General features: G+C 46.5%; 1 protein-coding gene across 1 annotated transcript; it reads left to right on the top strand.

Annotated features, from left to right (window-relative positions):
- The first annotated feature begins 1,751 nt into the window (after positions 1–1,751).
- On the top strand, positions 1,752–14,285 carry eif4h (eukaryotic translation initiation factor 4h). The gene is made up of 8 exons (XM_089014024.1): positions 1,752–1,904; positions 6,696–6,886; positions 10,686–10,750; positions 10,844–10,940; positions 11,006–11,080; positions 12,866–13,012; positions 13,082–13,197; positions 13,867–14,285. The coding sequence occupies exons 1-8, from the start codon at positions 1,843–1,845 to the stop codon at positions 13,870–13,872; spliced, it is 759 nt and encodes a 252-aa protein (XP_088870150.1). The 5' UTR covers positions 1,752–1,842; the 3' UTR covers positions 13,873–14,285.
- The last annotated feature ends 536 nt before the right edge of the window (positions 14,286–14,821 follow it).

The raw sequence follows: 14,821 nt of genomic DNA, 5'->3' as shown, positions 1-14,821 counted from the left end.
ACGCTACGTTATTAATTTCCTTATTGACTGAATGTTTTGTCGAGCTTATTGTAATGTTGTCGTTTCAATGTCCTTTGTAGTTTTCACGCTGTTTCACAATAAACGTTGTGACATCAGTACGAAGCGTCATCCTTGACCGGGGTAGATACTCACACTTTTGTTTTTTTGTTTCAAGCTCTGTCCTCTCCCTTTCGTGTGTGTGTGTGTGTGTTTCCTCTCACTCTCTGTCTGTCTGCCTGTCTCTTTAATGTTTAACCCCCCACCCCCACTGCTGGGTTCTTAACCAATCACGTCGCTTTAACCAAAGACGCCAGTTTGTTTTTTGGAGAACTGCCTCACTCTCTCTCTCTCTGTCTGTAAGCCCATCCCCCACTGCTGCGTTCTTGACCAATCACGTGGTATTAATCGAAGAATGGGGGTGGGAATAGAGGACAAAAACAGAGGCCACCGTTTTCTTGTTAGGAGAACGGGCTCGTTCGCGAATGACACATCGCTCATTGTGGCAGCTCCGTGTGTACCCCGAAAAATAGTTTGTATGCCAAGGTAAAATTTGCATAAATGTAACGTTCGTAAACCGAAAAGCCAAGCCAAGGGGTTCGTAAACCGAGGTCTCACTGTATACAAAATATAGCTATTATGTACACATAAATATTTGGACTTTGAACGTATGCAATCAAATCATCCAAACCACTTTGCCCGCTTTCTGCTCCGAAATGGAAGGTTTGAGCTTCGTCTTTTTATCTTTTCCTTGCTAAACAGTACAGCAAAAAAGCATGACCATTCTCACTGTCCTCTCAGTAAAATGAAACTAAAGTAAAGAAGCGCAGAAATTAAAACCTGTACGGGAAGTGACGACAAACCAACGTAATGAATGTCAAGAAAATAAAGCACAGCCAGCTGCTGGTCAACTATGGGATAGCAGTTATAGACAAACGTATCAACAGTATTTACACTTTCTTTGATCGCGTGTTTCAGCGGATGACACTCCACTTGTCAACTCGTCCACGTCGCCGCTTCATACCGCGTGAGATTTGGACCCATTTTTCTAAGTGCATTCCGTATAAAAGAAAGAGAGACAGAGGGCTTGATCGCAGCAATGATGTCCCCCCAAGACTACCGAGAATGTTAAAGAGCCTCAGTGAAGGTCAAGCCCAAGTGTCTCATTAACTGCAAAATGACTTGGTTTAGAATAAGAATAAAACGATATTTGAAGATTTTTTTCCCCCCAGCAGTTTTTCTTTTTCAATGACTTGAATTAGATCTTTTTGAGAATAAATCCGCACTATGATTCCAAACAAGTGCAAGTTATTTTTATGGACACAAATCTTCATTTTTCAGCAGGTTCATTATTTTTCTTTTGAAAATCATTAAATGACGTTTTTTTTTTTTAATTTAAACAGGCGTTTGACCAACTGCTGTTTCCTGCTTGCATAATTTTCCACTTGCACTTTTTTGTGTATTGTTTTTATGACTGTTTTAAATTTTGTGAAGCACTCTGTGGTTTTACCTATGAAAAGTGTTATACAAATAAAGTTTACTTAGTTCTTTCCCTAAATAGTTGGACATTTCATTCACTACGCATGCTGTTCCAACGTGAAATGCATCCGACAATTGACAGAGACGACATCGCTGATAAAAAAAAAAAGTTAGAAAAACAGAAGCAAAATCGCTGTGGTTCGTTTAGTTTTGAGTCATCCGCGTGGCTCGCGGCCGTGGGTATCGGGCGCGCCGCGGACACCTTCAGGTTTTCCTCGTGTGACGTCGAGGCCCCTCATTGTGGCCCCGCCCCCCACGGAACACAAACCCCCGCGTACACACACAAACCCACGTCGGGAAGCAGTAATGGCGGACTACGACTACGACGATCGGGACCGGGCCTATAGCAGCTTCGGCGGCAACAGAGGGTGAGTGTGTACGAGTGTCGTCGCACCGACTCGCCGCGGCGCCGCTTCGGTCTCGAGTTTTGCTCGCAGGCCCGCTCGGGGTCTCGCGAGGCCGGCGAGGAAACGGCGCGCTCGCCGTCCTGGACGAGCTAACATGCTAACGAGCCGACACGCTAACGGTCGAGCTGCACCAAGCGAGCCGCTCGTCGGCCGGGAATCGGCGACGGCGCCCCGCGTGGCCTCTGCGCCGTCTCCCGACTCTCCTCCGCGCCTCGCTAGCGGCGCGCTAGCATGCAAGCGCGCCGCAGTCGTCCGCAGACGCGCTCCTCCTCACGATTGGAGTTGTTTTCGTCGGTGTGGAGGCGCTTCTTGTATCGTCTCGTGCTTCGCCAACGACGTTGCAACGTGTCGCCCTTGCAACGAACGTGGCTTCCGGCGCTTTGCACTTGAATTCGTCCCCTTGCCAACAAGTCCGGATACCGACGGCAGCCAAACTGAGGTCTGGGGACCATTTGCGGCCCGCCATCCAGTCGTCGCTGGGCGGCCACGTGTGCAGGGATGACACATTTCCACCGCATTTCTTTGAGAAGATAAAACGAAATATGTATTCTGGCTTTTTCGCTGTTCATTTATTGTTTGGGCTTTTGTTGGCGGAAAGCGCCATTTGGATTGGATGATACTGACGCAGGCTGACGGAAAGCGCCATTTTGATTGGATGATCTTGATTTAGGTGCCGTTGATTTTGAATAAGCGGACGAGTAAAAAAAAACAAGCGAGTTGATTGGCCTTTGTGGAGAGAACAGATTCTAATGTGATAGATTCTAATTTGCAATGAAACAATAGGATCCATGAAAATATCAATGGCACTTTGAAACGTTAGCGTCAATATACTACTGTGAGAGGCAGCAGAAAGCAAGCGTGCAAGCTAATGAGCCTAGCAGTAACATTGTGTATGTACCTGGCAAGTTGATTTTAACTCAGATTTTTACCAAGGAACAGAAAACCATTCATCAATGCTGAGTATTAACACAGTTATTTTAAATAACACTTTCTGACATTTTGTCTAAATCATTGAAGGTGTCGGACGTCTCGCTTCTTACCCAAGAGCTATATATATATATATATTGTGTGTGTATATATACACACACAGTACAGTCTGTTTTTTTCAGACTTTTTTCTCATTTGTCATTCTCATCCCGGGGTTTAGCTGTAATGAGGACGGTTTTCTCTACCCCATTCCGGGTTAGACACAATTTCATTCAAAACATGAGATCACCAAGTCTCAGTGCCCGCCGTTAGCTTCCTTTAGCTCAGGTGTCTGGAATCTATGGCCCTTGAGCCATATCTGGCTCTTTTGATGATTGCATCTGGCTCACCGATAAAACTAAATACACATTCTTGCTTTTCGCTGTTCATTTCCTGTTTGGGGGGCAGTTGGCGGAAAGCGCCATTTTGATTGGATGATACTGACCTATGGCTATTGATGTCGAAACAGGTAAACACCCCCTTTTAAATAAGCCTGACTAGTGAAAATTGACTTTGAATGAACGGAAGGAGTCTACTTTGTGGAGAGAAAAAGTTCTGTTTTGCAATGAAACAATCCCATGAATGAAACAGTTGAATAGCAGTGCTAACGTTAGCGTCAATATACTTCTGCGAGAGGCAGCAGAAAGCAAGCGTGCAAGCTAATGAGCAGTATGCAGGCTAGCTAGCGGTAGCTTTGACTTTCATTCCGATAGTTTGTCTGGATTTTTTTTTTTTACCAATCATGAGGAATGGAAAAGCTTTCGTATGAATGCTGAGTATGATCGCAAACATTTTGCATTTCTTCCCCCGCAGCCTCGCTTTGTCGTGCGCTCCCTGAGAGGCTTCAGCAGGCAATTCAGAACTAACACGTGTGTTCAAATAAACTGTTATAACTTCTTAATTTATGGTTCAATCTTTATGAAACTTTCAGTACACTATCATAACATATAATACAATAAGATAACAACGTTTTTTTTGTGAAATTGTTTGAAGTTTTAGAAAATTATTGCAATGTTAATGAATATTTTTTTCTCCAAAACCTGCAAATTACAACCAAATGCATTCACAACAAGTCACATATGCATGAAATAAACCTAGAATGCATTTAAAATAATTCAGGATGTTTTTATTTGTGGTATGGTTTAAAACATGGAATGCATAGGTTCACCTTGCATTGCTAACAACCTGGTCTTGGCTCGCGACTAATTGTCTTCTTTGCCCACTCTTTACACGTTCTCTTTTTATCCAATTCTACTGGCCAATGAAGGAGGGCAACGGTGCCATTCTCCTTCATGCATTCTCTTTTTCTTTTCCTTCCGTAATTGCCAAACAACTGACGAGCTCAGTTTGTCCTGAATTCTAACCGAGTCCTTTTTCGAAGGCGACCTTTTTGGTTTTGGATTGGATTGGATATGCCTTTACTAGTCTCACAGTGGAGAAATTTACATTTCACAGCAGCAAAGTGATGAAAGGAATGAAACTTGATGCTTTGGAGAGAGTTTCATCAGTGTAAATCCATTGCAAATACAAATATCCACTAGAAACCAGAACAGGTATTTGCACCATTTGAATGATTTCCTGGAGATAGCGTATGAAGCACGTGGTTGATCAGCCCAAAAGTGTTTGAATGGTGATAGAAGTTCATCAATGCAACAGTCACGCACGACTGTGTCAGATGCCAAAATGTCTTCATCAACATGCTCATCTATTTCATTCTCATCAGCATCTGGAAAGATATACACTACATGGGTATTTTAGAAAGAAAAAGAACATATGGACCTCCGTTGAGAATGCAAAGCTATGAGGTGCTGCTATGAGTGGAAAACGCACCATTCACTTACAATTATTCGCATCGGGTACCAAGTCAGGATCGACAATATCATCGTGAAAATAGCGTTAGCACGCCGAATGTTCCGAATTGGGGACACTCCTTATTTGTAAATAAACAAGTTAGCGTTAGTTTATGCAATTTAGTATCAAGGTAAAGCTCTTCTGAATAGCTCCTAAAATAGTTACAACATAGACTTACGTAGTATTTCATCCATGACGAAAATAGAAGGCGCTTTGAAGGCGGAGGAGAGCACATTGTGTTGCGCAAGAAGGAGAGCTGCATCTAATCTGTTTTAAAGGGACACGTCACTTGTGCCAATCAGTCGGCACTACCTTTCATTTTCTCGATCTGGAAGCACAATCGTCCGTAAAGGGTTAACATCCATTCACGGCCCGCCTGTCGGCGGCATCCGGCATGATTTGCTATCGCTTCAGCCCGACTGGAGGCGTGACACGGGAGACTGTAGTCGTTTGCCGGGAAGAATGCGTTAAATAAGATATTCTGACATTTTGTTGAAATCACGTGTGTGTGTGCGTGCGTGCGGCTCTCACTGAAAAACATTTCTAAATATTTGACTTTTATGGCTCTCTTAGTCAAAAGGGTTCCCAACGATTTGAAAGCATTTAAAAAAAAGCGGAAATGCAGACAGCTTAGTGCAGATGCGCACGTTATGCTTTCATCAAGAAAAATGTAAATACAATTGAGGATGACTTTTGCTGGTTTGCCTTGACAAGAGTGTTGATTGGCGACCAGCACTTGAGCATCTGGATCTCTCTCTCTCTCTCTCTCTACGAACTGTGAGGCCAACTCATTGCCCCGTGTCCTGGAAATGGCGCTTTTGCGTGGCGAAATGGCGCCACAAATGCTTCTCCAAATAACGCAGCGCAGTCATGCAAAGCCTTCTTGCCAGCTGGCTTCCTCCCCAGCGCCAAGGATGGACGAGAACCTTTAATAAGAAGAATAAGAATACATTTCATCAACTCTCAAGGTCACTTTACAGTCACAGGATTTCTGCGGGTGAGCGGCGGCAGCCACACGCGCCAACGTTCACTCAACTACTAAATAACTCGTATAGAAAGTTAGCTATCTAGCTAATAGATAACTCATAGCTAGCTAGTTAGATGGAGAATAGATAGCTAGCTAAGTAGCCAACTAGCAAGTTAGATAGCAAATAAGCAAATAGATAGCTACGCTGGCGCGTGCGGCTTCCGCTGTTACTCCCTCAGAGAAAATATCCTGTGACTGTAAAGTGAAAGTTTTGAAAGGCGCTTATAAATTAAACAAATTATTATGATTATTATTATACGCCAATGTGACGGGTGTCACCACAGTGACTGTCTTCATCTCCACGATGCTGCCGTCTTAATGAAGACGAGACGCGTGGATGTGTCTTTTTATTTCTGCAACACAGTATGGCAGAAGGGATGGGTGAAGTCGCATGGGTTTCGTCTTGTGAGTAACCTGAATCTCCTCGAGATTGTTCTCAAATGCAAAACATTGTAGATAACAAAAGAGAATTAACAACGTGTGATCGTATAGTGGTTATTTACAGCTCATGTATTTTGTTTTTCTACTTCCATTCCTTTCATCACTTTGCTGCTGTGAAATGTAAATTTCTCCACTATGAGACTAATAAAGGCATATCCAATCCAATTATAGCTAGGCAGCCAGCTAGCTAGTTAGATAGCAAATAGACAGCTAGCTAGGCAGCCGGCCTTTCAAAGCTCGCTCTCAGGTCACATTCCGGTCGTATTCCCACAATGGGGACATTTTCATGTTGGATTTTTGAGGAGACACGGACGCGCCCGCACGAGGGCTCCGTTTCCCGTTTGGACGTGAAGGTCGCATTTGAAAAAAAGATCTGCGTCGTCGTTCTCTGTGTTGGTTTGGAAGTGTAAAAATGGAGAAGGTGCAATTGGTCGGCAGCGCCAACTTTGCTTTTGTCCTCTCCGCAGGCCCCGCAGCGGAGGCGGCGGCCCCCCCGGAGGTCGGCGCGCCAAGGAGCTTCCCTCGGAGCCGCCCTTCACCGCCTACGTGGGCAACCTGCCGCCCAACACGGTCCAGGGAGACCTGGACAGCATCTTCAAGGACCTCAGCATACGCAGCGTCCGACTGGTGCGCGACAAAGAAACCGACAAGTTCAAAGGTCGGCGCGCCGCAAAACTGCTTTTCATTGACAGCAATCAAAGGGGAGCGGCCGCTTGTCGGGAAATGCCGGTTGGGATGATCCAAAGTCTTGGCAAACGGATCCCCACGGTCGTGGCCGTCTCCCGATTCGTGTCACCCGTTTGCCTTCAGGGCGGAGGGCGGAGGGAGCGGCCGAAAGCCATCCAAATTGTGGACCAGATCCAGAAAGGGGGCGGGGCGGCCGGCCACCTAATAGTGATGTGTCGTTCGCAAACGAGCTGGATCGCTGAAGTGAAAGAAGAGAGCTGCCCAACCCAACAAGGAGCCGGAAATGGGAGCCGACTTTTTTTTTTTGGCCTCTTCCCCACCCCCAGTCTTCGGTTAAAGCCGCATGTGATTGGTCCGTGATATCCGTGGTAGAGGAGGGAGGGGAGAATGACAGACCCACACATAGCAGTGAGGAGCAGGGGCTCTTTTGACTCCCAAATGGCTCCTCAGTTTTTTTGTTGCTTAAATTAATTAACTGCCTAAAATCATGTAAAATTACGGGAAAAACGAATTACTCATGTAAAAAATACACTATATCAACTATTTTTATTGATATGGCTTGATTTCTATGTGCACAGAGTGAGTGGATGCTAACTTTCACTTTCCTTGTGGTTACTGTGGTCTGATGATCAGCTGTCACTCATTTGCTTTTCATATGAATAATCCTATCATAGCAACTAGTAAAATTGATAATAATAACAACAGCATATTGTGATAGGATTTGTCCAGTGTACCTGTCTACACTGATCTCCAGTGACCTGCTCTAAAACAGTGCATGCGTCCCGCAGTACCTCCCCAGCTTCTCTGCAAAGTTGCCAGAAATGTGTCTTTCATTCAACTCAAAACAATCCAGCAGAGAGTTCCCCACTTTGAAATTTGCAATAGTTTCTCTAAGCCCTCCCCCTTCTCCTCACTGCTGCGTGTTTCTGTAATTCTCCCCTCCACCGCTATCACAGATCTTGACCAATCACGTGCGGCTTTAACCGAAGACTGGGGGCAGGGAATAGAGGGGGGGAAAGTCCACTCCCATTTCCGGCTCCTTTTTAGGATCCGACTCTCTTCGTTCACTTCAAAGATCCGGCTCGATCGCGAACGACACATCACTAGTAGACAGGTGGACAAATGTTATCACATTATGATGTTATTATTTTTCAATGATTATATTTTTTACTAGTTGGTATGATAGCATTCTGAATATGAAAAGCAAATGAGTGCCAGCTGATCATCAGACCACAGTAACCACAGGGAAACTGTGGTTACTCTTGTCTGTGCACATATAAATCAAGCCATCGAAATAAAAATATTTGATCTAGTGTATTTTTTACACAAGTAATTCGTTTTTCATATAATTGTACATGATTTTTGGTAGTTAATTAATTTAAGCAAAAAAAAAAACAAACAAACAAACTGAGGAGCTATTTGGGGGCCAAAAGAGCCAGATCTTTTTAGTGAACCGAGCCAAAGAACCTGGAATTCCCATCACAACCACCTCAGCAAGCATTTCAACATTTTCAGCGCTCGCCTCCCACGGAGAGAACACTTTGCAAGCGGCGCCAGCGCGGCACTTTGCAAAAATACCACACACCACATCCGAAACTATCATCAAATCTTGTTTTGGGGTTTTCCAGTTTCCCCCAAAAGTGGGCCAACGCTGCTGTCGGTCGCCTCCTCCCTTTGGCTTGAACTGGCACAACCAAATCAGGCATCAAATTGCCTTTGGCGTTCGAGTGCGCCCCCCGGTGGGCAAGAGCAGTCGCGACTCCGACTCCAATTGCAAAATGAACTGTCAAAGGACAACCGACGTCACTTTTTTGTTTCTTAACTGACATCACTGACAATAAAAATGACTTAGTGTCCAAAATCTGCATAAAAATTGAGCTGCGAATTGGGCATTTTCAGAAAGTCCCGCCCCCAGTTTGTCACGTCACGCCAAGACGTCTTGCATTGCTTGAGAATCAAAACACTGGCTTCAGATTCGGAGAAGATGCTTTCACCTCCAATTACGAATATGATTCAAATAGTTCTGAAGAGGAAAATCATCCGTGTTTGCAATCGATTAAAGAATTTATTCCATGCCATTTTGAGGCAACATTGGGGAGAAACGATCACCAGAAAAGAGGCACAAAATGGCGACCTCCTGTGGCCACCTCCGTTTCCACAGGCTGATAAATTCCTTATATGGAGCTTGGACGCCCTCTTCTGGCGGCTTTTGGGTGCAACACCAGGTTTTCAGACCAAACAATACAGCAAAATACATTGACGTGGTGGAAGGACTGCTACAATGTCTTTTTTTCGGTCAGGGGCCGTTCCTTTAGTGACATCGCATACGGACTCGTCACCAACTAAAAAACAAGACTTCCTGAATATTCAGCGCAAGTCTTAAAAGGTGAAATATAGCTATATGCGGTGGAATCTTTTTAGAATACGCTCAGTAGAAGTCATTTGAAGCCATTTTACAAATTATGGACACCACTTGTCGGTTGTCCTTTAAAGGACAAACCGACACCAATTTTTCGTTTCCGAACTGATATCAGTGAAAGCTTTTATAGCATCTGAAATAGCCAAAACACGCATGCTGATATTTTTTAGTCAAAGGCAAAATGACTTAGTGTCCTAAAACTGCCACTAATGAGCTGAAAACTGGGCAGATTGAGAAAATCCCGCCCCCAGTTGGTGACGTCACTTCAGGAAACTCCTTCACAAACTGCCTTGCTCCAGAATCAAAACAATGGCTTCAGAGAGTTCCGATTGGGAAAAGAAAGAAAGTTACTCATCCAGTTATGAATAGGATTCAAATAGTTCCGAAGAGGAAAGCAGACATGTTTGCAATCGATTAAAGAAGTCCTTCCGTATCAATTCAAATCAAAAAAATGCCATAAGCGGCGAAACCGGTGAAGAACACGACATATGAAGCTCCGTGAATAAGCAAGATAGCGTCAACCTCCGTCATATGTGTGTGGCATATAAGGACATGAATAACAAATAATAAGCTACAACATCAATGCAGATTGTTTATTGGTTGTGCGTGCAAAAAGTTGTTTACATTTTCAAGATGAAGAGTTAGGAACTTGCGGATGAATGACAGCGGTTATCCATCGCTAACAGCGGTTAGCTCCTCGCTTCAGCAGCTGAGTGTTTGTCCGATAAGGTTGCGCCACAATGATGACGATTGCTCTCTTTCACCGCTGGAAGCAACTCTCTACCCGTTGAGAGGATGACAGCGGTTAGCCAAGCTCCTCGGCTGGCGCTCTACTGCTTTGCTCCGTTGGAAATGCCGCACGGTGTGTCCGTTGGGGATTTGTGTCAAATAGTCGTCTTGGTGCAACGCACAACCATTCACCGTCGTCTTATCGATGTTGTTTTCCTTCTAATTTGGCCATCAACACGATGTTTTCAAACAGAAAGAAAGGGCCCAAAATGCATCGTGTGTCGCTTTCTCGGTCAGGGGCGTTCCTTCCGTGATGTCGACGTCAACTGGAAAACAAGACTTCCGGAATATTCAGCGCCAGTCTTAAAACGTAAAATGCGACGGAATCTTTGTGGCAGCTGCGCTCAGTAGAAGTCATTTTCCAAATTGGGGACGCAAGTTGCCCGGAGGCGTCGTCGCTTGTGCTTTTACGAGCGAGAGTACGGTGGACCCTCGCGGCCAAGGTTGCGGCCTCCGTCCTCAGCCATGATGTTGCGGAAGCGTCCTCGAATGGCCGCCACCCTCCCACGTGGAAGCCTGTTGACTTTTTGCCTTTGTCTCTCTCCTCTCGTTCCTCCTTCAGGTTTTTGTTATGTGGAATTTGACGATCTGGACTCGCTGAAGGAGGCCTTGACGTACGACGGCGCTGTGAGTTTGCCGGCCGTTGTCTTTAAGGGCTCTTGCCGTGCGCTCGCCTTCTTTGTGACCCCCCCGTCCCCCCTCCACTTTTCGCACCCCCAGGATTTTTGCTCCAGGTCGCTTCGGGTGGACATTGCGGAGGGGCGGAGACAAGCGCGCGGAGGGAGTGGCTTTGGCTTCCCCAAAGACGAAGCTCGAGGTGAGGCCGGGTGTCGCTCACGTTCGTCCGACGCCGGGCGGCGTTAACGGGCGTGTCGTCTGCAGGCCAAGGAGGACATCGCGCGGGCGGCGCCGGCCCCCGAGGGGGACGCGATGACTTCACGGATCAGCCCGGCGGAGGTGCGTCCAAACAGAGGGCGGCTTCAAGTCACGTGACTGGCGTCGGCTCAAGTGGGGTCTTTGTGCCGTCGGCGGAGGCGGCCGCCGGGAATCGCGCTGTCGTTTGACGGATGATGTCGGAAAAAAAAAAGTCTTTTTGGATTTTGCCCCGAAAAGACCCCGACCACTTTTGGCGCAACAAAACCGTCTTTGCACTCGGCCCCAAAGATTTAGCGAGCCAGTCAACGTGAACTTTTTCTCTTTTCCAAAAAGTCCACCGGCACCGGGCGCTCGCCCCGCCGACGTGCCTTTCTGCCAATTGGGCCGATTGAAGGAAATCGTGTCCCTGTAACGCAGGGGTCGGGAACCTATGGCTCATGAGCCATATGTGGCTCGCCGATAAAACCACAGACATCTTCTCGCTTTTTTGCCGCTCGTTTCCTGTTTGGGCGGCAGTTGGCAGAAAGCGCAATTTTGATTGGATGATACCGGCCGTTCATATTGAAACAGGTAAACGGCCCTTTTAAATAAGCTCGACGAGTTAAAAAAAGTGACTAGAATGGTACAATAGACGGAAGGATTCGCCTTTGTGGAGAGAAATGGTTCTAATTGTAATTTGCAATGAAACAGTTGAACGTCAGTGGCACTTTGACGAGCCCCACACTCACGTTAGCATCACTATACTTCTGCGAGAGACAGCAGAGAGCAAGCGTGGAAGCTAATGAGCCGTGTGCAGGCTAGCTAGCACTAACTTCGCATATGGACCCGGCAAGTTGACTTTCATTCCGATCATCTTGCTGGATTTTTACCAATCATGAGGAACGGAAAGCCATTCATGTTAATGGTGAGTACTATCACAAAGATAGTTTAAATAATACAATCTGACATTTTGTTGAAAAGTGGCCGTGCGTGCGTGTGCGTGCGTGTGGCTCTCACTGAAAAACATATCTAAATATTTTACTTTTACGGCTCTTAGACAAAAAGGTTTCCGACCCCTGCTGTAACAACTAGTGATGTGTTGTTCGCGAACGAGACGGATCTCTGAAGTGAACCAAAAGAGCTGCTTAACAAGGGGCTGGAAATGGGAGCCGACCGACTCTTTTTGTCCTCTGTTCCACGCGTGGTAGAGAAAGGAGGGGAGAATTACAGACACACGCAGCAGTGACGAGATGGGGGGCGGACGGGGTGGTAGTTAGGGTAGAGAGGTGGACAAATGTTCTCACATTATGCTGTTATTATTTTTCAACTATGACATTTTTTACTAGTTGGTGTAATAGCATTATTCATATGAAAAGCAAGTTAGTGACAGCTGATCACCAGACCAGAGTAACAACAGGGAAAGGGAAAGTTAGTGGATGCTCTCAGCACATATATATATATATATATATATATATATATATATATATATAAAGCCATATAACAAAAATTATTTAACATAATTTTACATGATTTGGGGTAGTGAAGTAATTTCAGCAACAACAAAAAAACAGGAGCCAAAAGAGCCGGCTCTTTTTCGTGAGCCGAGCCAAAAGAAGCAGCTCTATGAAAAGAGCCGCAATTCCCGTCACTAGTAATGACCATCACGCCGCGTCGTTGGCTTGAGGTCAGTCGGAGCCAACGGCGTAAGAACCTCAGCCTTTTGCTTTTGATCTGACCAGAAGGGCACCGTGGCGCCGGTCGGGGTTCTTTGGTCGCTGCAGATTGGCTGGCGCCGCCACCGCCATCCGCCGTCCCCCCAAAAAAAGGCGTCGGCGGGAAAGGCGTGGCGATGCTTCCCGCCGGCCCTGAGCGGCTTCTGCTCTTCAGGTTTCAGAGACGACGACTACATGGGCGGGCGGAGTCGGGGAGGTGGCCGCGGAGGCGACAGGCGAGGCGGCGGCGGCGGCGGGATGGGTCGCTACAGAGAAGGGCCGCCTCGAGGAGTCATGTCGGACTTCAGGGAACCATCTGACGGTATGTTGATTGACGGCTCCCTCGCTGGTCTTTGGGCTTGACTGACAGTGTGTCTCCGCCCCCTTCCAGAGGAGCGTGCCCAGAGGCCGCGACTGCAGCTGAAACCTCGGACGGTGTCAGAGCCCCTCAACCAGGTGGCCAACCCCAATTCCGCCATCTTTGGGGGCGCCAAGCCGCGAGAGGAGGTGATTTCCATTCTTGCCGCCGTCGTCGTCGTCGTCTATGATGCTGATAAGAAAAGGATTAGCGAGGACTTGAATTCTGGGGACGTTGACAAGATGACACATTTTCAAAACGCCTTGGAAATCTATTAGCTGGCTATCTTGTTATCTAGCTGGCTACTGTATCTATTAGCTATATAGCTAGCTTTTGGATATCTATTCGCTAGGTATTAGCTATCTATTCGCGAGGCATTAGCTATCTATTTGCTAGGTATTAGTGATCTATTCGCTAGCTGTTAGCTATCTATTCGATAGCTGTTAACGATATTCGCTAGCTGTTGGCTGTCTACTCGCTAGCTATTAGCTATCTATTCACTAGTTGTTAGCTATCTATTCGCTCGCTATTAGCTATCTATTGGCTGGTTATTAGCCATCTATTCACTAGCTATTTGCTATCTATTTGCTATCTATTGGCTGGTTATTAGCTATCTATTCGCTGGCTAGCTAGCTTGCTATCTATTTGAGTTACTTCCAGGTTGAGTGAACGCTGGCGCCTGTGGCTGCCGCTGCTCACCCGCAGAAAAACCTATCCTGTGACTGTAAAGTGACCTTGAGAGTTTTGAAAGGCGCTTAGAAATGAAATGTTTGCTGCGCTTGTGGCGGTTGTTGATGTGCGCGCGTCTTCCATTGCAGCAGTGACGCGTCGGCGGGCGCCGAGCGAGCCAGCGGACGGCGAAAGAGCAGAAAAGAAAAGCCGAAAAAAGGTTTGCTTGCGTGGGTGTGGACCACCAGAAGAAAGAACAAAGTCCAAATTGCTGCCCGAGCAGGCAAGCAAGCCGCACTTTCCGCCATCTTGTCCCCCCCCCCCCTCCCCATCCCCCCAGTTGTCGCTTTCTGCTCCTTGTCCACACCCGCCCCCTCCGGTTCGGTCCGGCTTCTCGCCCCGGCTCCCCGGCCCGCTTCCGAGCCGTGTGCGGACCGGTTCCCGTATCTCGGCGCTCTTGTGGACCGGGTGGGGGGGTGTCATTCTTTGGGTTTTTGTCTGGTGTGTTCTGGATGTCGCAGACACTTTCTTACTGTACAAAAGAAATAAAAGGGCCGTTTTAAGTGTTTCTTTCTTTGCTTTCTTTGTTTGTCGGTGACAACGACGGCAATAAACGGAATCCTCCAAGCGGGCGTGCGGCTGGCCTTCCCAATAGAAAGTTCATGTGGCATTCGCGAACGATCCGGATCTCTGAAGTGAACCAAGTTAGGAGCCTGATTTTCAGCCCTTTTCAATTGTGGATGACAAAGGATTCAGAAAATATACCCCTGCTCTCAACCCAAACGGGAAATTTCACCATTGTTGGCCTATGAAAGGCTTTCTGATTGCGAAAAGACTTTCTCAAAGACTCATACCAGAATCATAGATGACAAAGAACGTGCTGTTTTGGAGCCATTTGAGCGGGTCACTGGAGATTAGTGTAGACAGGTACGGTGGACAAATGTGATCACATTATACATTATTCTGTGTAAGCTCTCGGTCGTACAGGAGTGGTCCATCCATCGATGAGAAGGTTTCTTCAGCCGTCATCTGTACTTTTTGAACTTTTGTTCATGGAGCTGACTGAAAGAAAAGTCACTTCAAAAAGTACAGATGACGGCTGAA

This window comes from Hippocampus bargibanti, linkage group LG14 (assembly GCF_051943395.1).
Source record: "Hippocampus bargibanti isolate YZ-2025 linkage group LG14, ASM5194339v1, whole genome shotgun sequence".
Lineage (NCBI taxonomy): Eukaryota > Metazoa > Chordata > Actinopteri > Syngnathiformes > Syngnathidae > Hippocampus > Hippocampus bargibanti.
This window is presented reverse-complemented; position numbering and strand designations above follow the sequence as displayed.

What these genes read in the sequence shown, in the direction of transcription:
- eif4h (XM_089014024.1), top strand. Translation starts at nt 1,843, where the DNA reads ATGGCGGACTACGACTACGACGATCGGGACCGGGCCTATAGCAGCTTC. An exon ending in AGAAACCGACAAGTTCAAAG is followed by an intron (nt 6,887 to 10,685) that starts GTCGGCGCGCCG and finishes TTCCTCCTTCAG; the next exon opens with GTTTTTGTTATGTGGAATTT. An exon ending in CCCCAAAGACGAAGCTCGAG is followed by an intron (nt 10,941 to 11,005) that starts GTGAGGCCGGGT and finishes TGTCGTCTGCAG; the next exon opens with GCCAAGGAGGACATCGCGCG.